Raw genomic sequence first — 17,799 nt, 5'->3', positions numbered from 1 at the left:
GTGACATCGTCAAGGAGATGGTTCGATATTCTTTTGTTTAAAATGCTCTTCTTCTGCTCTTGTGGTTTGTAGTTCTCTGCACTCTTTTCTTTAACCCAGTCACTCTCTTTTCACTCATTTATTCGGAAGCGTTTCAAACGCTCCAGTCACTCATTTAACCTTTGTTACTTAAAAGATGCATTTTTCTAGTTTGATTCCCGCTTTGGGGGGTCTCGTGGCTGTTGCCACTGCCTCGCCTCACCTTCTCGGCCTCGGTCTCGACGTCGATGTCTCGCTTGGAGGAGGAAAGGGCGCTTCATCCGCTGCTGACACCACCTCCAAGGGCCTTGACCTCGTCCCCACCACTTCTGCCACTAGCCAGAAGAACGGCCTTGCTTCTTCCTGCAACTTGGCTAACAGCTGGGAGAACCATGTTCTCTTCGACGGTATCGCCGCCCCTGCTTCTGGCGCTGCTGCCGCCATCAAGCTTGGTCTTAACCTCCCCAATGCTCAGATCGAGGGTGAGGCTACTCTCGAGCTTGTGAAGGATTTCCTTACGGAGCCTCGTGTGCGTATTGGTCTTGGTGCTATCAAGGCTTACCTCGAGCTTGACATTTCTGCTTCCGCTGCTGTTCACGAATCCATTGAACTTTTCGCTTCTTCTGCTCTCCAGCTTGAGGTCCCTGGTCTTCTTGAGGCTGAGGCTGGTGCCGCTCTCGCTCTTGACCTTGTTGTTGGTGTTGATGCTGCTATTGACCTGTCCGCTGGTGTTTACCTTTCCTTTGGCGAGGAGGCTTTCGTCGAAGTTTCTCTTCCTACCAAGGAGATTGTTGATGTCTCCCTCGAGGGTCTTGTTGCCAAGGCTCTCCCCATTGGCGTTGGTGCTGAGGTCGACCTCTCTGCTGAGGTTTCCCTTACCCTTGGCCTCCGTCTCCGAACCGAGATCGATCTTTCTGCCGAGCTTGACATCCCCGTTCTCGACATCGAGGCTGGTGCCAAGATTGCTGTCTGGGTCAGCCTTTTCGAGTACACTGCTGTTCTCGTCAACACCGACAACTGCGTCGTCTCCGTCGATGAGCTCATTGCTCTCACTCTTGGTCTCGCTGTCGAGCTCAACGTGGAGATCGGTGACATTCTCGACCTTAGCCTTGCTCCTACCCTGACCGTCACCCTTGCTACTGCTGCTCAGGCCAAGGTTTGCCAGCCTAACCGCGGTACTCCTGGTACCTTCATTGAGAAGCAGGGTGGCCCTTCTACCACTCACACTCAGGTCGTCTCTCTGTCTACTGTCCCCGCTGGAGGCTCTGACTCTACTCCCGACTCTGCTCTTCCTGACGCCACTGGTTCTGCTGATGCCTCTGGCTCTGTTGACGTTACCGGCTCTGCCACTGCTGATTCTTCTGAGACCTACCCTGCTGGTGCCGAGACTACTGGTTCTGGCTCCGGAGCTTACCCCATTCCTGGATCTGGCTCTGGATCAGCTGCTTCTGCCGGCGCTGAAACCTCTGGCTCTGGTGCTTCCGCTGGTGCTGAGACCACCGGTACTGGCTCAGGTGCATCTGGCTCGGAGACTTACCCTGCTGGTGCTGAAACTACCGGTTCTGGATCAGGTGCCTACCCCATTCCTGGATCTGGCTCCGGATCAGCTGCTTCTGCCGGCGCTGAGACCACTGGCTCTGGCTCTGGTGCTTACCCCATCCCTGGTTCCGGTTCTAGCTCTGGTGCTTCCGCTGGTGCTGAGACCACCGGTACTGGCTCCGGCGCTTATCCCATCCCTGGCTCTGGCTCCTCTTCCGCTCTCGCCAAGCCCCAGACCACCGGTTCCGTCGCTGCCATCGTCCCTCACGGCAACGGCACTGCCACCGGCGATGTCACCAGCACCGTCACCTCCACCCACGTCTACACCATTACCAGCTGCGCTGCCTCCGTCATCAACTGCCCTGCCCGCTACACCCAGAAGGTCGTCACATCCACCGTCATCGAGAGCACCTACGTCTGCCCCGCTACTGAGACCGGCGCTGTCCCTGCTACCACCACCGCCCACTCCACCAAGGTCCACGTTCCCGTCACCACCATCACTGACACTCTCACCACGATTGTGCCTTGCAAGACCCGAACTACCAAGACCTTCCACCCTCCTACTACTCCCCCTCCTGCTCCCACTGTCACCATCGTCGACACCACCACCTACTGCCCCGAGGAGGGAAAGACTGCTCAGCCTTCCATGGGCCAGTCTACTTTCCAGGTCGTGACCACTGCTTCCCCTAGCACCAAGGCCTATGAGGTCCCCAGCCACGCTGCTCCTACTACCGAGGGTGAGGAGAAGCCCACTGCTGAGGTCCCTGTCCCCGGAAAGCCCACTGGTGGATACCCCGTTCCCGAGAAGCCCACCGGTGGCAAGCCCGTCGCCCCTCCCGCTCACGGTGTCCCCTACCCTCCTAGCAACGGAACCGTCTCCACCCACGTTCCCGTCTACCCAGCTCCTGTTCCCACCACCGCCGTCCCCGTGGCTCCTGGTACTACCGCTGGCTACGCGCCTCCTCCCGTTGTCTCCCAGCCCGGAGTTGTTCCTCCCGCTCCTTCGGCTCCCGTCGGCACTCCCGTCCCTACCACTCCTGTTCCCGTCAGTGGTGCCAGCGTGGTTCGCACTGGCTTCATGCTGGCTCTCCCAGTTGCCCTTGCTTTCTTCATGTAGATGATAACCGGTTAAGATTACAGGATCTATGTATAACATTTAGGCGACGGGACTTGGATTAGCAATAGTTCATGGTTTCTTTAATTTTTAATATTACTATGTCAACCAAATGGTGTGGTGTCTTTTCTGGTGAACATTGACTTTCCACTTTACTTATGTCTCTGGTAAGTTTGAGGCCTGACTTGATACTTTGCTGTAGATAGGCGAGGATGTCAAGCTACGTAAAAATAATTGGAAGCCGCCTCCCCCAATGTCAAACCTGGCATTCGATCTAGATCTCGGTAGCCAACAGTGCAATAGTATGTAATGATGGACTTCTCGTAAGAGTTTACGTGCGGAAAAGCAGTACCAGACATGACTGGGGGTAGATCGATGTCAATCACTGAAAGGTCACAGAAGAGTGGTGCTTGTAACTAAATTCAAAGCTCCTCAAAATATCCTGGGATATTATAGCCTCCAATTGGTCTTATTCTGCCATGTTTCATCCTCGTCATCTCATGCCTTCTCAAACTCTGTGATCAATAACAAGTTTCTCGCGACTCACTTTCCCATTCCAAACATCACGAATACCTTGGATCCCTTCCTCCACTCCCTTCAGGATTCTAAACCTCGGCGCCTCCCAATACTGCTCATGGTTCTCAGCCAACCAATGCATGCCCTGCTCAATACGCTTCTGCCACTCGATGATCCTATTCTCCTCCCTCTTCCTCTCCTCATCGCTTCGATCTTGAGCATCAACTGCAAAGTCGACTTGTTCAACGACCCTGACACTCAAAGTAAACTTCCAGGTCGGGTCCTTCTTCACCAGAAGAGTTGATACCAGTCGGAGCTGTTCTGAGGGTACGTTGGGATCACAGCACTGGCGGGACAGACCTGGTGAGCTTTGATCGTATTTGTCCTCCAAGGCCTTTTCTTCTTCGGGCGTAAGACCTTCGAAGACACCGAGACCAGCGCAAACTGTGTCAAAGACGGTCTTGAGTGACTTGCCAGACCTTTCCAGATATGTACGTATATCCTTCACGACTGCAGCACTTCGATAGTCAAACACCTCATCGGCACCAAGTCTCTTCAAAGCTTCATGATTCTGAGGCGAAGCTGTCGTGATGATGGGACTGAAGCCACCTGCCTTGGCAATCTGGATAGCAGCCTGACCTACAGCACCAGCACCGCCCCAAATGAGAATTGGCTCATTCTTCGGATCATCGCCAGAGATGCCAGCGACCGGGAAACCATATCTAGCCACATTGAACAGAGCATCAAAGGTAGTCGCACTGCCAACAATAGATGTAACAGCGGTGATGGGATTAAGATGCGCAGGCCTCTCAAAAGCCATAAGTGGCTCCGCTAAGAGGAAGCTCTGATGAGCGCCGAGGTAATTAGGTCGATGATCATACGGCAGCGATTGGCCAAAGATCTCTTGACCAACTTTAAATGGAGATTCGGGCCCAACGTCTCGAACAATGCCGGTGTATTCGTAGCCAGCGACGTATTCTGACATGTTCATGTATGAATGGCGAGTATCAGCGGGATTGATGGCCGAATACTGCACTTCTACAAGCGACTGCGCATTTTGCGGGACATATTTCTCTTCGATAGTGCGAATTTCATGTTTGCCATTTGCAAGCATGTAGATAGCTTTATTTGGGCGAGACATATTGTTAACTTCTTCCAAGAAAGCGTGTAAATTGAGGTTATTACAACAAGAAGCACCCGTTCTTCAATCATTGTTTAAGTACTCTAGCATAACGTTGCTTGATGGGGCCAACTTTGTCCAATTACCGTGTCGATTGTGTGGCTGAAACCAAGAAAGCTGACGACCGGAAATTCCGTTCGCGTTCGCTTGGCAATAACGTTACGCGTTACAAAACACTTAACCGAAAGGAGTCTCGACAGCGCCTTGGAGTGACGCCAGACATGAGCCGAATTGCGATATGGGATGTTGAATTAATAATACCCTTTATGATCGTGTTATCTAAACGTCGGAGTGTTTACATAACCTTATCATTGGTTCATTCAAGGCTGTTCATTCTCAGCGAGCCTTTGCGCTTCGAGGGATTAAAGGTAGATAATTATATTTCGTGATCGAATAGAACTCAAAAGGCTTGTTTCATCGTCAATAATGGGTTGAAATACTAGTCTTACATTATTACTCGGTGCTTTTATCGTCACAGTTCAATTTCCCCATACTCGCGATGTCCCCCCTCGCCCGCCCTATCAATCACATCACCCTCCCAACGAATTAATTACTGTACGTCATTCTCAATCTACCTGAATCTCACCGACTGTAATGATCTTCTCCGCTTCGACTGTCCAGGTGGATCAGGCACTGGGTACGGCGGCACAGGTGCACGAGCAGGTTCTTCATCCTGTTCATCTTCTGTCTGGACATACGCAAACCGCCCTGGCCTAACTTTCTGTTGATCACCTTCCACAATCTTTCTTTCCGGTGGTCGGGAATCACTCCTCTGGACAAGCCTCCTCTTATCCTGCGATGCAACACTCTGTGTTGAGCTAACTCTTGTACGTGCAGGGCGTCGGAAGTCTTCGTATGTCTCGTCGTCGTCACCTAGCGTGGTTGGGACTTGTCGGGTACGTCCTTGATTTGATGACTGCGCGTCTTGTGATGGTCTAATCACAGATGGGAGAGTCTGTCGACGACGGGGTGTTGCTCGACTTAGAGCTGGTGATGATGATGTGTGTACTGAGGAGCCAGAAGCGACAGAAGGCTGACCCCTCAGGACCAAGGGCTGTGGCCTGCTTTCGTAAGCCTCGCGAAGTCGCTGCGGAGCCGGCTCCTCTTCAAATCCGCCTTCAAGCTGAAGATACTCCAATATAGTATCGAGTTTTGATCGTATCTCCTGTGCGTCCTGTTGACTAACCAATGCCATCTCTCCATCATGTTCCCTTACCCTGCCCTGAAGCAGGTCCATCATTGTCTGCCTTGACGATAACCCCAATGAGTCTTGGTATTCTGGTCGTTGCCTATCTTCAAGTAGCCGGTAAATTATGCTTGTGAGCTGACGAGACCTTTCTCTCTCTATGTTTAGGGATCTAGTGTCATCGCTAGTATACTGACTTGTGACTGATGGACTCCTTCGTGGGCGGCCTTGGATCCTGCCTGGGTCTGATTGTATCTCGGCTTGGTAGACCTGGCGTTGGAGGTTTCTGAGCTCAGCCATGATGTCTTGCATGGTTATGCCATCCTCTGGCGAGGCTGTCTCTCTGATGGGGATAGACGGTCGTCTTTGTCGAGGTCTCTGGTGTGCCGCATCCCTTCGAAGGCTACTCAGGGTTGGCTCGGTCTGTGGCTTGGGTTGTCGCAAGGTCCTCGGTCGTACTGGGGCTCTTTTCGGCTCCCGTGTTGGATACTCAGGGTATGGTGGGATTTCCTCTTCATACCCGTAAGAGTCGGCGGGGGCGAAGCCTGGGTCAGAGTATCCTGAAGGCGGGACATCGTAGCCAGGTGGAGAAAAGTACTGGGGATCCCTAACACTTGCTCGTGGGGTAGAGAAATATCCTCCGCCTCCAGGATACGTATATGGATTGGGATAGCCAGCCGGCGGCGGTAGGTTTGGCGATGGATAATAAGAAGGGTTCGTGTTTGGTGGATATGCACCTGGCGGCGGCGGACGATATGTGTTGGGATCGACGCCGTAGCGCATCGCCTGCCTCATTACCGGATCGCCTGACTCTTGCGAAGAGAAGTCGTTGGTATGTCTTCGATAATGCGCAGGCTGTTTATGCCGAAGTTTATGTCCACGATTTGATGTTTTGGGTTGCTTGGCTTCTTTCTTGCTCGGTGACGCGCTCTTAGCTTCCTCCTCGTCATGTGGACTCTCCTCTGGGGGATGACCCTCTGCGTCATCTGATGGTGGGGGTGTCGACACCATGGTGACTAGACCAATCACGGCAAAGCTAAGTCGGGATGAGAAAGAGATCGAGTAGATTTATGATGATAATTAAGAATCGTTGGAGATTGAGTAATAAATTGAGGATCCGCGAGCTTATCTTGATCTGGGCCGAGAATCCACAAGTTAAAACCTGATGAGGCTCTGTTTAGGTTGCCTCTTTTTCATTAGGTCGCAAACGACTGACGTGGACGAAGAATGCCTTACCAAGGGAAATGCATCTGCTGTTAGGCTGTTCACTCCCGCTGTCAACAATGTATCTTTATTGCCCGTGTTGCGTTCCGCTGCAGAAGTACTTCGTTGGGCAACACATTCTCCAACAATATCATTGGTGGCGTGATATTGTTCGTTGGACACTAAAACCGGAAACGGGCGGGTTGGTTGCAACCGAAATGCGAGCGTGATCATGTGCATGACTTGGTCAGGTTACATACAGTGAGGGATAAAGTCTGCCGATGCCTGGGGTTGACTAAGAAGCCTTGAAGTGCTTTATGCTAGTTTTCGATGAACGGGAGAATAAGCCGACTGCCCTAGAGACAAAAAGAGACGGCAGGTTCTTAAAGAACTGCTGGAAATAAGTGAACATGTTCGGTAAAAGACTGCCGTGAACTCCGGATTGAGGCCATCAGCATGTCGAAATGGGCAGATGCTGACCACCTTTTCTGCACGTCGTACATGTATCGCCAATCGCGCGGCCCCAACCGCTGCATGTGCATGTACCGTTCTGCGGCCAGACCAATTCGACTGGCCGAGTCAGAGCGGACTTGATGTTGTTCAGCACACAGAGATAAGAGGAGTAACATTAATCCCTTCCCGATGGAACTATTGCTAGGTTCATTTCTGTGAAGAAGTACAGCATCTATCCCACCAGCGAGTGAACTCCATACCCCCAAAACGCCATCATTCGTCATCTGAGAAGGTCCGAGCATATTTTCAAATAACTGATCCCCACGCGCAAGCTTCCTCCTGTCAGCTCGTTGCTGTGAGATTTGAGTAATCATTCTTATCGCCATTGCCATCATTACCAACCAGATCGACCCGAAACATTAGACCATGGAAGTTATACAGCTTCTCTTGCTCGAATCTATCTTTGAATTTGATCTTCTCCATTGTAGGATCCGTTGTCAGGGCAGTCGACATGAGTACCGCTATATAATCCGATTACATGCTTTCAGCCCATGGGAAAGGTATTTTGCGTCATAAGTTATCACTCTTGATATAAGAAGCACAAGTGAGGTTTCTTCGACCCTCTGAATCTCAAGAAAGTCGCGGAAGCCGCTTGTTTGATCCGCGAAAGACCAGTTAGGTCTGAAGAAGTCGCCGAACTTGTAAGGATCTCTTTTCATTTTGGATATTTAGGAAGTTTCGACAGGATCGAGTCTCCAGGAACATGGCTAACCACTTATGTTACCTGGTATACAAAATCACCATGGAACTCAGTCTGCTAACACACAGCAATGTGATATCTCTAGCACAAGCTACTCAAGGTACCTGTTGGAAGGGTGGTATGGCCGATACTATCACAGGAGGTCACTCTCACACTTTCCGCAAAACTGTACATTCAACCTAGCCTCAGGCAGGTTTCATCTCTAGCTGTCGAGTGACCATACTCCCTTTGAAACGCGCTGTTTGTCGGTCAGCAATTAGGATAGTGATACGGCGTATTTCCACGAATGAGCCTGGCAGCGTAAGCTTCATACCACGCCGCAGCCAAAATTCACAATAAGCTGAAGTAACCGGCGATTATTTGTAACACAACTTAAAAACGATTGGTCAATCGAAACTCTTAAAACTCGAGATGCCGTACAACCGTCACTTCTCCTCATTTTCGGGACCCGTTTCTTAGTCTAAATTCTCACTCATCTGGATGATATACCCTCTCTTGGCTGATGCTGAGTGAGATTTCCCCAGCAGAAGGATCTACACAAAGATGTATAAATCGAGCAGTTCCGTGGCTTCTAGCCCAGCCTTGGCAAGTCTTGTCCTTGTCAGGTACAGTTGTTCAACATGCGGACCTTTCATACACCTCTTACTATTATTGAGACGCTGGCTAAGTCGCGTGGGGATGCTGCAGCAGTCAGATATCTGTTACCTGGTTCTTCTACGGAATACAAGACGATCACATATTCTGAGTACTTTAATGATGTTGAGAATGCGGCAAAGTCATGGTTATCTGTGTTATCCCATGCAGGTATTGCTAAGGGTGCCGTAATCGGAATCTGGTAAGTCCATGTTATACGTAGTGACGCCTATCTGACATCTTGCAGGATGAGGGGATGGTCATACCAGGATCTTCTACACTATCTGTCACTCCAAAGAGCTGGCTACATTCCGCAACTCTTCTCACTTCGCATGACGAACCCAGCGGTTGTTTACGAACTTCTGCGTAAGAGCAACGCTGAAGCATTGATCTATGACTCAAGCTGTGACTCTTTAGTGAAGGACTGCCCGGTTCCGACATTTACCAGCGAAAGAAATCTGGGGAAAACTGCGCCTCAGGATCGTGAGCTTGAAAAGGTGACCACTGCTTCGAACGGCGATCAAGTCTCAGTCATCTTTCATACTTCGGGCTCAACTTCAGGAATCCCAAAACTTGTTCCAACTACTGTGAGATGGATGGACTGCTTGATTCGCAAGAACAAACCATATACACGCGCCGGACCGCAGCCTGTGTACTGCCTCATGTTAGTTTCTTCGCAGCTCCTCATGTTACAAAACTGATTCGTTACAGGGGTTCTCATGCCCATGTAGGCAACACCATCAACCTTACAGAAGCACTGGCAAACTCAGGCTGTTTGATCGTACCAAATAGTATTCCCTATCCAACTTCTGAGCTGCAGAGCATGATTACACATGGTGGATTGACGGCCTTTTACATCTTCCCGGTCCTTCTCTCTGTCTTCATCCGGGAAGCACGCACCAACGGCGTTTTGCTTGAGCAACTTCAGAGTTTACATCACATCTTCCACGCTGGGCAAGTTTTGGAGCCGTCGGATCAGGCTTGGGCTCATCGACAAGGGATCAAGCTTGTTGATACCTACGGTTCCACCGAGATTGGACTATCGATGCGCGCATCTGCCACTTCCCAGTACCTCACTCCATTTCCAGAGTCGGGTTGTGAGTTCATCCCTCTTAGAGAAAACTTATCTTCATCCGATCAACTTCTTGAACTTGTCATCCCCGCTGACGCAGATGACTGTCCTCATTCGTCACTCAGGGATAAGACAGATGGCAAGTTCCATACTGGTGACCTCTTCCAAAGAGTCGCCGACGATCAGTACTTGTACAAAGGACGAGTTGATGATAGAATTAAGATGCAGCTGTCTCTGGTATGCGACGCAGGGTCGCTTGAGGCAGAAGCAATGCAAGTCTGCCAGGGTGATCTGATCTCTGCTGCATCCGTCATTGGATATGGACGTCCCAGTCCAGCAATTATCATCGAACCCAAGAGTGACGAAATATTACAATCGGGCGATGACAATTTGGCAAAATTCAAGAAAGAGGTCCTGTACAGGATATCGCCGTTTCATGAGCGTAAGTATCTCCACGAGCGAATTGATGATCCACGCCTAGTCTTTGTTGTACCCCAGGGAACACTGCCAAGAACAGCAAAAGGGAATATCATGAGGAAGAAGGTGGAAAATATGTTCTTTGGTGAACTAGAGAAACACTTTGGGGTCATTTCACCCGCGTAACGCCTCAACGTTGAACGTCGCGGAATGGCGGACAACGGGATTGAAGGAGGCAGCACAAGAGTCAGAAATTATTCTCAATTACTGGACAAACATGAATAGAATGACCCGTGCATTTTTATGACGGCCTTTGTCTCACTGCATATCATTTATGCGAGGATCGTTGTTGTAAGACGTACGTCATTGACTCAGTGGAGTGGTGATTCATAGCTTTCCAAGCCACTATATGAGAAGAGCTGAACAGCATAAAATCGATAGTTTCATTCTCTTTCGTTTATATCTCAAATGAGAAGTTTAAATCTCACCGCAGGAAAAAGAATTTCTACAGGGTTATTATACCGCAGCTACAGATCATCTCCGTCAAGAATCGCGTTTGCTTATCAAAGCAAAAACAACATCCTCTTCAGAAGAGTCCAGATCAACACCATGTCTTCCATCGTAGATAGTGTCAAGGTATTTTCTCATACTTCTCATTTGTTATCACCAACTGACTCGTTAGAACACCATCGCCGAGAACTTCGGTGGTCCAGCCGAAAAGCTGGCGACCCATCAATTCTCACTCAGCGAAACCCCCGACCTCACCAACAAAGTCGCCGTCGTCACAGGCGGCAGCGAAGGTATCGGCTACGGCGTAACACACACCCTCCTCTCTCACAACATAAGCAAGCTCTTCATCCTCTCCGTCTCCGAAGACGTCGTCAACGGTGCCAAGAAATCTGTCGCTGAAGAGCTCGGCCAAGAGAAAGCTGATCGTACAGAATGGATCCAGTGCGATTTGAGCGACTGGGCTGCAGTTAAGAAAGCAGCTGAGCAGATAAAGAAATCTGCTGATCGCTTGGACATTCTTGTTAATAATGCGGGAAGAGGGATCATGACGTATCAGCTTTCGAAGTATGGTGTTGATCAGCACATGGCTGTGAATCATTTCGGTCATGTTCTTTTGACGTCTTATTTGCTTGAGCTTTTGAAGAAGACGGCTGATGAGCATGGGACTGTGAGGATTGTTAACCTTGCTTCTAATGCTCATCAGGGTGCGCCCAGCGATGTCAAGTTTGAGAGTTTGGATGAGTTGAACCAAGATCTTGGACCAAATCCTCAGTATGGACGATCAAAGCTGGCTGCTATTCTGTACAGTCGGTACTTGGATCGTCATATCAGCAAGGCTGGAAACCCCAAGATCTTGGTGAATGCTACACACCCTGGCTTTGTCAGCACCCGGCAGAGCGTTGAGCATATTCATGAAGCGTGAGTCTACATACACTATCGGTTGTGATTCTTACTGACACGTACTAGCTATCCTCTTGCCGGCTACGCCATGTCAACTGGCATGGAGCCCTTTAAGAAGGATCAATTCCAGGGCGCCACTAGCTCGGTGTTCGCTGCCACCATTACTGACAAGTCGGGGCAGTATATCTGTCCTCCTGCTGTGCCGGAGTCGGGTAATGAACTTTCGCAGAATGAGCAACTTGGGGAGCAGTTGATGGAGTTGACGAGGAAGGTCATCAGCGACAAGTTTGAGAGCTTTGATGATCGGAAGTTTTATTAGACCTTTACCATAGGTGGTGCAAAGCATTAAATAAACATAAAAATACATTGTCGCATATTGCTTGACTGTCGGAGAATGACACATCAACAACATGACTTGCGCGTCATATGAATTGACTGTGAGCACGATCTTACCAATTCACTTGACCAGAGTCGACATCCATGCAACTGACTTCCTTGTGAGTACGTTAAAAATAGCACAAGCAGAAGTCCAATATTTCCATTTTATCACGTCGGCCTCAGTACACGCGTGCGCTATTGAATCTGAGTTGATGTTGTTCGGATCCATCTGTCTGTTCCGTACCCTGGAGTGATTTTGTCTATGAAACTTTACTTTAGGCGCGTTCCATCTACATATCTATGAATAGTCGGCGAAATGATCATCGATCTGAAGCACGGTCCTATAGTCTAGTGGTCATGACGTTGGATTTTGATCACCCTCAAAGTCTTCCAAAGACCCCGGTTCGAACCCGGGTAGGACCTCATTTTTTCTGTTTCTCCCCCCTCATCAATCAAGCCACAATCACTTTTTTTGCTCCAAACTCTCCCTTTCCCAATGACGCGTCGTCAACCCCGTCACATCGTCAAGGGTCCATCCAACCCCAGCTTTTCGCTGTCAGCAAGCGGATACCCACCCGCACCAACCAGACAAAGTCCCATCAACGCCATTCTCATAACAGCCTAGTCTCACGTCACCAGACTCAGAATTCCCGCCCCCCTTCTCCGCATCTTTTTCATTGGCTCGCCCATCATCTTCTCTTCACAAACAATATCACGATATTCTTTGGCCGATGGTATCGACAAGATGGTTCTCGGCATGGGCTGGCATAAGCCTGACAACTTTGCCGGTTCGTCGAGTTGGGCTATCACGATTGGCCTGTTTGTTGCGTCAGGGGGGTTGTTGTTTGGCTATGATCTGGGGTGAGTTTAAATGTCTCGTTGGGTTTTACTTTTTGGTCTGCGGCGCGGTCAGTTCATCGCCTTGAGCCTGCATGTGACGGTGCTATTCTGCGCTCTCTTGCGTTCTGTCGGCTGATGAATGTTATGATACGCGTTGAGTTATGTTGTTGCGATATGGTCTCAAAGGTCTCTCCTTATTGACATTGATCGGCAACGCTTTGGCCCTGACTAACCTCATCTCACTCATAGCGTCATCAACGGCATCCTCGCCATGTCCGTCTTCAAAGACCACTTCAGCACCAACCAATCCTGCAAAGACGACCAAGGCCACATTGATCTCTGTCCCTCAGACTCATCTCTCATCGTCGCCATTCTCAGCGGTGGAGCCGTCATCGGCGCTCTAGTCGCAGCTCCATCCGGTGACAGCATCGGGCGACGGAAGACGTTACTCGCGGCTGTCACCACATTTTGTGTCGGAGCCATCTTTCAAATATGCGCTCGAGCAACACCAATGTTATTAGTCGGGAGGTATGTTATTTATCTGCGATGCGTTGTGATTTATGCTGATGGCCAAAGGTTACTTGCTGGCGTTGCAGTCGGAGCTATTTCCGTTCTCGTCCCTCTTTATCAGTCCGAGACTGCGCCGAAATGGATACGCGGGACCATCATATGCATGTATCAGTTCTCCATCACGGTGGGGATATTAACCGCGACTACTATCAACGTTGGCACATCCAATATCGACAGCGACGCCGCATATCGGATCCCTCTCGGCCTACAACTTGTCCCCGGCCTCATCCTCGCCTCTGGTATTCTTTATCTCCCGGAGACTCCCCGGTTTCTCGTCAAGAAAGGACGGTTGGTAGAGGCAGGAATGTCATTGAGCCGTTTTCGCAGATTGGATATGACGCATCCTGCTCTGGTAGACGAGCTTCAAGAGATTATCGCAAATCATCAATATGAACTAACCCTCGGCCACGATACATACAAAGCTCTCTTCGCGAGAAACTCCTCCCTTGGCCGTCGAACCATGACTGGCTGTGGGCTACAGATGCTGCAGCAATTGACCGGCATCAACTTCGTTATGTACTACGGAACCACTTTCTTCAGCAACGCCGGGGTCAACAAGCCCTTCCTCACCAACCTAGCCATGATCATCATCAACTGCGTTTGCACAGTACCCGGTCTCATCGTCATCGAATCATGGGGAAGACGGAAGCTCCTAATGGCTGGCGCTCTCGGCATGGGTGTTTCTCAGATGCTGATAGCAGCAGTATACTCAGCTACGGAAGATAAAATGGAAAACACTCACGGAGGGGCCGCTAACATCGTTCTTGTCGTCTTTTGTGCCCTCAACGTGTTTTTCTATGCATCGTCCTGGGGACCTGTTGCTTGGGTCGTAACTTCAGAGATCTTCCCACTTAAAGTGCGCGCAAAGGCCATGTCGGTGTCAACAACAGCGAACTGGCTCTTGAACTTTGGAGTAGCATACGCACCACCGTATATTCTCGGCAGAGGCGCAAACGCATTCGGGCTCAAGATCTTCTTCATCTGGGGATCATGCTGTCTCCTTTCCATTGCTTTTGTGTGGTTGATGGTATACGAAACTAGCAAGATGACACTAGAGCAGATTGATGAAATGTACGAAAGAGTAAGACATGCATGGGAGAGCCCAGGCTTTAACCCTACATGGAGTTTTCAACAAATGCAGAATGCGGGATGGGACGCGAATGCGCAGCCAGAGCAACAAGCTGGCGATGCACATTCAGCATCGAACGCCAACTCGACAGACGACGAGGGTCATGAAACGGCGACGATACGGCCGGATAATTCACATGGATCGACGGCTCCTATGGCGAATTTGGATTTTAGTTATTAATTAATCTGTGTTTACATTCCTTGGAACCGAATGCAGTCACAATATGAAACCGCCATTGGCCAAGCTGTGCCAATGCAACAAGAACTCGACCGAATTCTTGGATGCTTACAACAATACAGCATGATCTGGAACTAGGCAGAATCATTCACATGTCTAACAACAAGGGCTTGGCAAACAATCACACCTTGCATGCCAGCTGACGTTTCACAAGAAGCCCCTTGGGAACAATGCCCAGCCAAAAACGGCTGCATAAACCTCCGTCTGGCTACGGAGCGTTCCTCGGAACAATAGCTCATCGTCTTCTGGCAATCACTGGTAGCTTTCTAGATGCATCGGGATCCTTACGTATCTCACCATCCGACTTCCATCAAAACGAACCATATCAAGTTTTCCAGACTCCACCACTGCCCAAATCTGCCCGGATCTCACACCTTAAAACATGTAGGATAGACTATCATAAAGTCTAACGCCGAGCCCGAAGCGCGAGCTTACCGTATTCTGAGACAGTGGCCCCCAGCCGCATTCCAGTACGTCACTTCCAGAACAATCGTACCGTTGGCCAATCAACATTCCGATGACCGCAACCGTCAGTCACATTCTAATTCGGCAGATTAATGATGTGGCTGAAACCTGAGCGATCATCTTCCGAATCCAAGCATTCCACGATATTTGTGGCTTGGCGAAGTCGGGAGCCAGAACGGGTATCAGCTCATGGGCTGATTCTAGATGGGGCTTGCAGGGCAGGGTGGTAAGATGGAAAACCATCTTGTAGGGCTAGAGGTTGAGGTCTGGTCCATCAGGCGTGGCATCATCGCAGCTCTGGACTATTCTAGACATCGACCGAAGAGGCAGAAGATTCTTCAGTTTACGCAAGGGCTATGTAGCTAGACATCATCAAGACACAGCTCCTAGAACAGGTGTCGGGACAAGAGTTGTGAATTGACTTGGTGAGTTGGCATTACTCACGATAGGGTATACCAAGCGCCGCTATCTAAGCTGGAACATCGATACAAACTCATAACCATAGCAGACCATTCATTCTCCATAGCAACATAAATCAAATTACCCAAGAACGTTATACCATCTAGAGTACCTGAAGAAAACTCCGTAGCTCATCTTCCCTTTGCCTTCAATCCCGTCATTGACGCCGAACTCCTAATAGAACTTGCGGGTGTATTCGAAAACACAGGCCGAAATCCTTCTAACTTCTGCCGACGATCGAACTCTTTAAGAAACGTATACACACTACCAAGCGGCATGTACTCCAGCAAAGGCCGTAATTCGCTGGGAAACATTTCTGCGCCGTGATCTTTAATATCCTCGTTGACGCGATTGAGCCGAAGAATCTGCATCCAAGACACAATCCCATCACCCACCATAAATGTCGGAAATTGCGCCTGGGCAATATCATCCAGGATCCATGTATTCCGAAAATACGGCCTGTTCAAGAAGCCTGAGATGGCTTTGTAGCTGGGTACTTCCGTTGGGTCCGTGATCCCCTCAGGAATGTCACTGAGATGAGCCACGGGTCCCATCCACTGCAGAATAGGCGCGTAGTTCGCTGGGTTCGCCTCACGATCACCTGGTTCTCCGAAATTGGCTGGCATGCACTTATCCCACGCCCGTATAATCTCAATCGCAAGATCAGACGTCGCATCCTTGGGTCCCAGCCATCCAACGACTAACTTGGCCTCGCGGTACGCACGAGCCATATGTGCACGTCGCTCAGCCTCTTCTTTTCTATCGCGACGGTTGATGCATAATAGATCGATCCAGATTCGTAGTGGAGGCTTGTCGCATCTCGCGGAGCCCGGGTCAACTAGCTTTCGGAGGAATGAACGTAGCCATCCGGGGGGTTTCTTTGTCGGCGACGGTGGTGGGGAGGGTTCTGGCTGTTGCTGTTGGTGATTGCTGATTGTCCTTTCTGTCTCAAGATCAACCCTTGAGGAGGAGGCGTTGTTGATAACGGATTGGGCACGGGGTCCAAGGAAGACTTCGCGGGTGTACCGGATCGCTTCGGCCAGGTCGGACGGTATAGCTACTCTTTGGCCATTAAGCAAAATGGGCTCTGTTTTTGTAATGTCACCGTAGAGAGCGGAAAGACCAATGAAGTCAGGCGCATCGCATAGTTTCTCGTGCACAAGGCGACATACGATACGGTCGTTGATGTCGTTATTCGGCGAGGGCTGCAGCTCCAGTATCCTCACTTCACGCGCCGCCAGATCTAGCGGCCGGTAGTGAATCGAGGACAAACCGTCTGACGGCGGTGCCATTAGTCACTGCTGTCTTAGCGATCGACTGTGTGTGGGCTGCGTAATGTATGTTGGTTGGAGCCTTGTCTCTCTCATGCAGGATATCATGCAAGGAGGGGGGGGGCAAGTGTCCAGTTGATACAGTATGATGAGGGTTACAGTCAAGAAGGGAGGGGCTTAGAAAGTGGGAGAAACAAGGTACTTGTTTTAATCGACATTCACCAACTGGTTCGTGCGTTTTTTCTACGGAGTAGTAGTGGAAACAATAAAACCTGTCAAGACCCTGGAATGTGGCCCATGAGAGGATAATGTTCCCACTCTGTACTGCCGGGTTTGGACATGTCAGGAATGAGGAAGATCACGGCAAGGATTTGCACAAGCTAACAAACAGGCAATCAATCCCACTTCCGTTGTCGCAGCTGATAACATGACCTGAAGTGATTAGTCTTCAACCCTCCCAAGCCCATCCCGAACGCCACTGATCTCGATCTTTCTAGTCTAGCGATATAGACTTTAGAGCCTGGCCTGTTGCAGAGGGGTAAAATGCTTGTCACCAACTCTAAGATTAAAACCGCTCACTGACATTGCGGAGGAGGTAGATTTGGGAGGCGTCCCGGCCCGGTTTCAATTCTTGGTCAGGACAGTGGGAAAATGCTAATTTAGCGTCTGGTGATAATGATTGTTCCCTTGTCTAGTCTCAGTTTAGCGTGGGTGCTCTGTAGCTGAACGCGGAAGACGAATCTGATGTCATGATGGTGTGTTCAGTGTTGCTCGTAATGAGGAGTGATGGCTTTACGCCTGAGACAACACCTTTGAGTTATCACATTTCTAAGAATTGATCCAGAAGGAATTGGCATATTTCCAGAACTTCTAGAATGTGCCACATTTTACACATATCTCCGACCTCAGTCCTCCCGCATTAATGTACGCGCTCTGTCTCACCGCCCCC

The 17,799-nt window shown here is 49.9% G+C and overlaps 7 protein-coding genes and 1 non-coding gene across 8 annotated transcripts; 5 read left to right on the top strand and 3 right to left on the bottom strand.

Moving 5' to 3' along the window:
* Positions 1-175: 175 nt before the first annotated feature.
* Positions 176-2,674, top strand: J7337_012238 (uncharacterized protein; the record flags this gene model as incomplete). The annotated part of the gene is made up of 1 exon (XM_044829767.1): positions 176-2,674. The coding sequence occupies one exon, from the start codon at positions 176-178 to the stop codon at positions 2,672-2,674; it is 2,499 nt and encodes an 832-aa protein (XP_044674683.1).
* Positions 2,675-3,179: 505 nt separating this feature from the next.
* Positions 3,180-4,328, bottom strand: J7337_012237 (uncharacterized protein; the record flags this gene model as incomplete). Its single annotated transcript, XM_044829766.1, has 1 exon — positions 3,180-4,328. One exon carries the CDS (start codon positions 4,326-4,328, stop codon positions 3,180-3,182), a length of 1,149 nt encoding a protein of 382 aa, XP_044674682.1.
* Positions 4,329-4,938: 610 nt separating this feature from the next.
* Positions 4,939-6,564, bottom strand: J7337_012236 (uncharacterized protein; the record flags this gene model as incomplete). Its single annotated transcript, XM_044829765.1, has 1 exon — positions 4,939-6,564. The coding sequence occupies one exon, from the start codon at positions 6,562-6,564 to the stop codon at positions 4,939-4,941; it is 1,626 nt and encodes a 541-aa protein (XP_044674681.1).
* Positions 6,565-8,589: 2,025 nt separating this feature from the next.
* On the top strand, positions 8,590-10,277 carry J7337_012235 (uncharacterized protein; the record flags this gene model as incomplete). The annotated part of the gene is made up of 3 exons (XM_044829764.1): positions 8,590-8,804; positions 8,850-9,266; positions 9,314-10,277. The coding sequence occupies 3 exons, from the start codon at positions 8,590-8,592 to the stop codon at positions 10,275-10,277; spliced, it is 1,596 nt and encodes a 531-aa protein (XP_044674680.1).
* Positions 10,278-10,700: 423 nt separating this feature from the next.
* BLI4 (putative oxidoreductase bli-4, mitochondrial) lies at positions 10,701-11,820 on the top strand (the record flags this gene model as incomplete). The annotated part of the gene is made up of 3 exons (XM_044829763.1): positions 10,701-10,727; positions 10,774-11,519; positions 11,568-11,820. 3 exons carry the CDS (start codon positions 10,701-10,703, stop codon positions 11,818-11,820), a joined length of 1,026 nt encoding a protein of 341 aa, XP_044674679.1.
* A 396-nt stretch (positions 11,821-12,216) lies between these two features.
* On the top strand, positions 12,217-12,302 carry J7337_012233. The gene has a single exon. It is a non-coding gene; the product is annotated as a tRNA-Gln (tRNA).
* A 688-nt stretch (positions 12,303-12,990) lies between these two features.
* On the top strand, positions 12,991-14,598 carry J7337_012232 (uncharacterized protein; the record flags this gene model as incomplete). Its single annotated transcript, XM_044829762.1, has 2 exons — positions 12,991-13,247; positions 13,296-14,598. The coding sequence occupies 2 exons, from the start codon at positions 12,991-12,993 to the stop codon at positions 14,596-14,598; spliced, it is 1,560 nt and encodes a 519-aa protein (XP_044674678.1).
* A 1,112-nt stretch (positions 14,599-15,710) lies between these two features.
* Positions 15,711-16,871, bottom strand: J7337_012231 (uncharacterized protein; the record flags this gene model as incomplete). The annotated part of the gene is made up of 1 exon (XM_044829761.1): positions 15,711-16,871. The coding sequence occupies one exon, from the start codon at positions 16,869-16,871 to the stop codon at positions 15,711-15,713; it is 1,161 nt and encodes a 386-aa protein (XP_044674677.1).
* Between the last annotated feature and the right edge of the window lie 928 nt (positions 16,872-17,799).

The sequence above is a fragment of the Fusarium musae genome, chromosome 10, assembly GCF_019915245.1.
Source record: "Fusarium musae strain F31 chromosome 10, whole genome shotgun sequence".
In the NCBI taxonomy this organism is placed as follows: domain Eukaryota; kingdom Fungi; phylum Ascomycota; class Sordariomycetes; order Hypocreales; family Nectriaceae; genus Fusarium; species Fusarium musae.
Note: the sequence above shows the minus strand (reverse complement) of the source record. Positions and strands in the feature narration are given on the sequence as shown.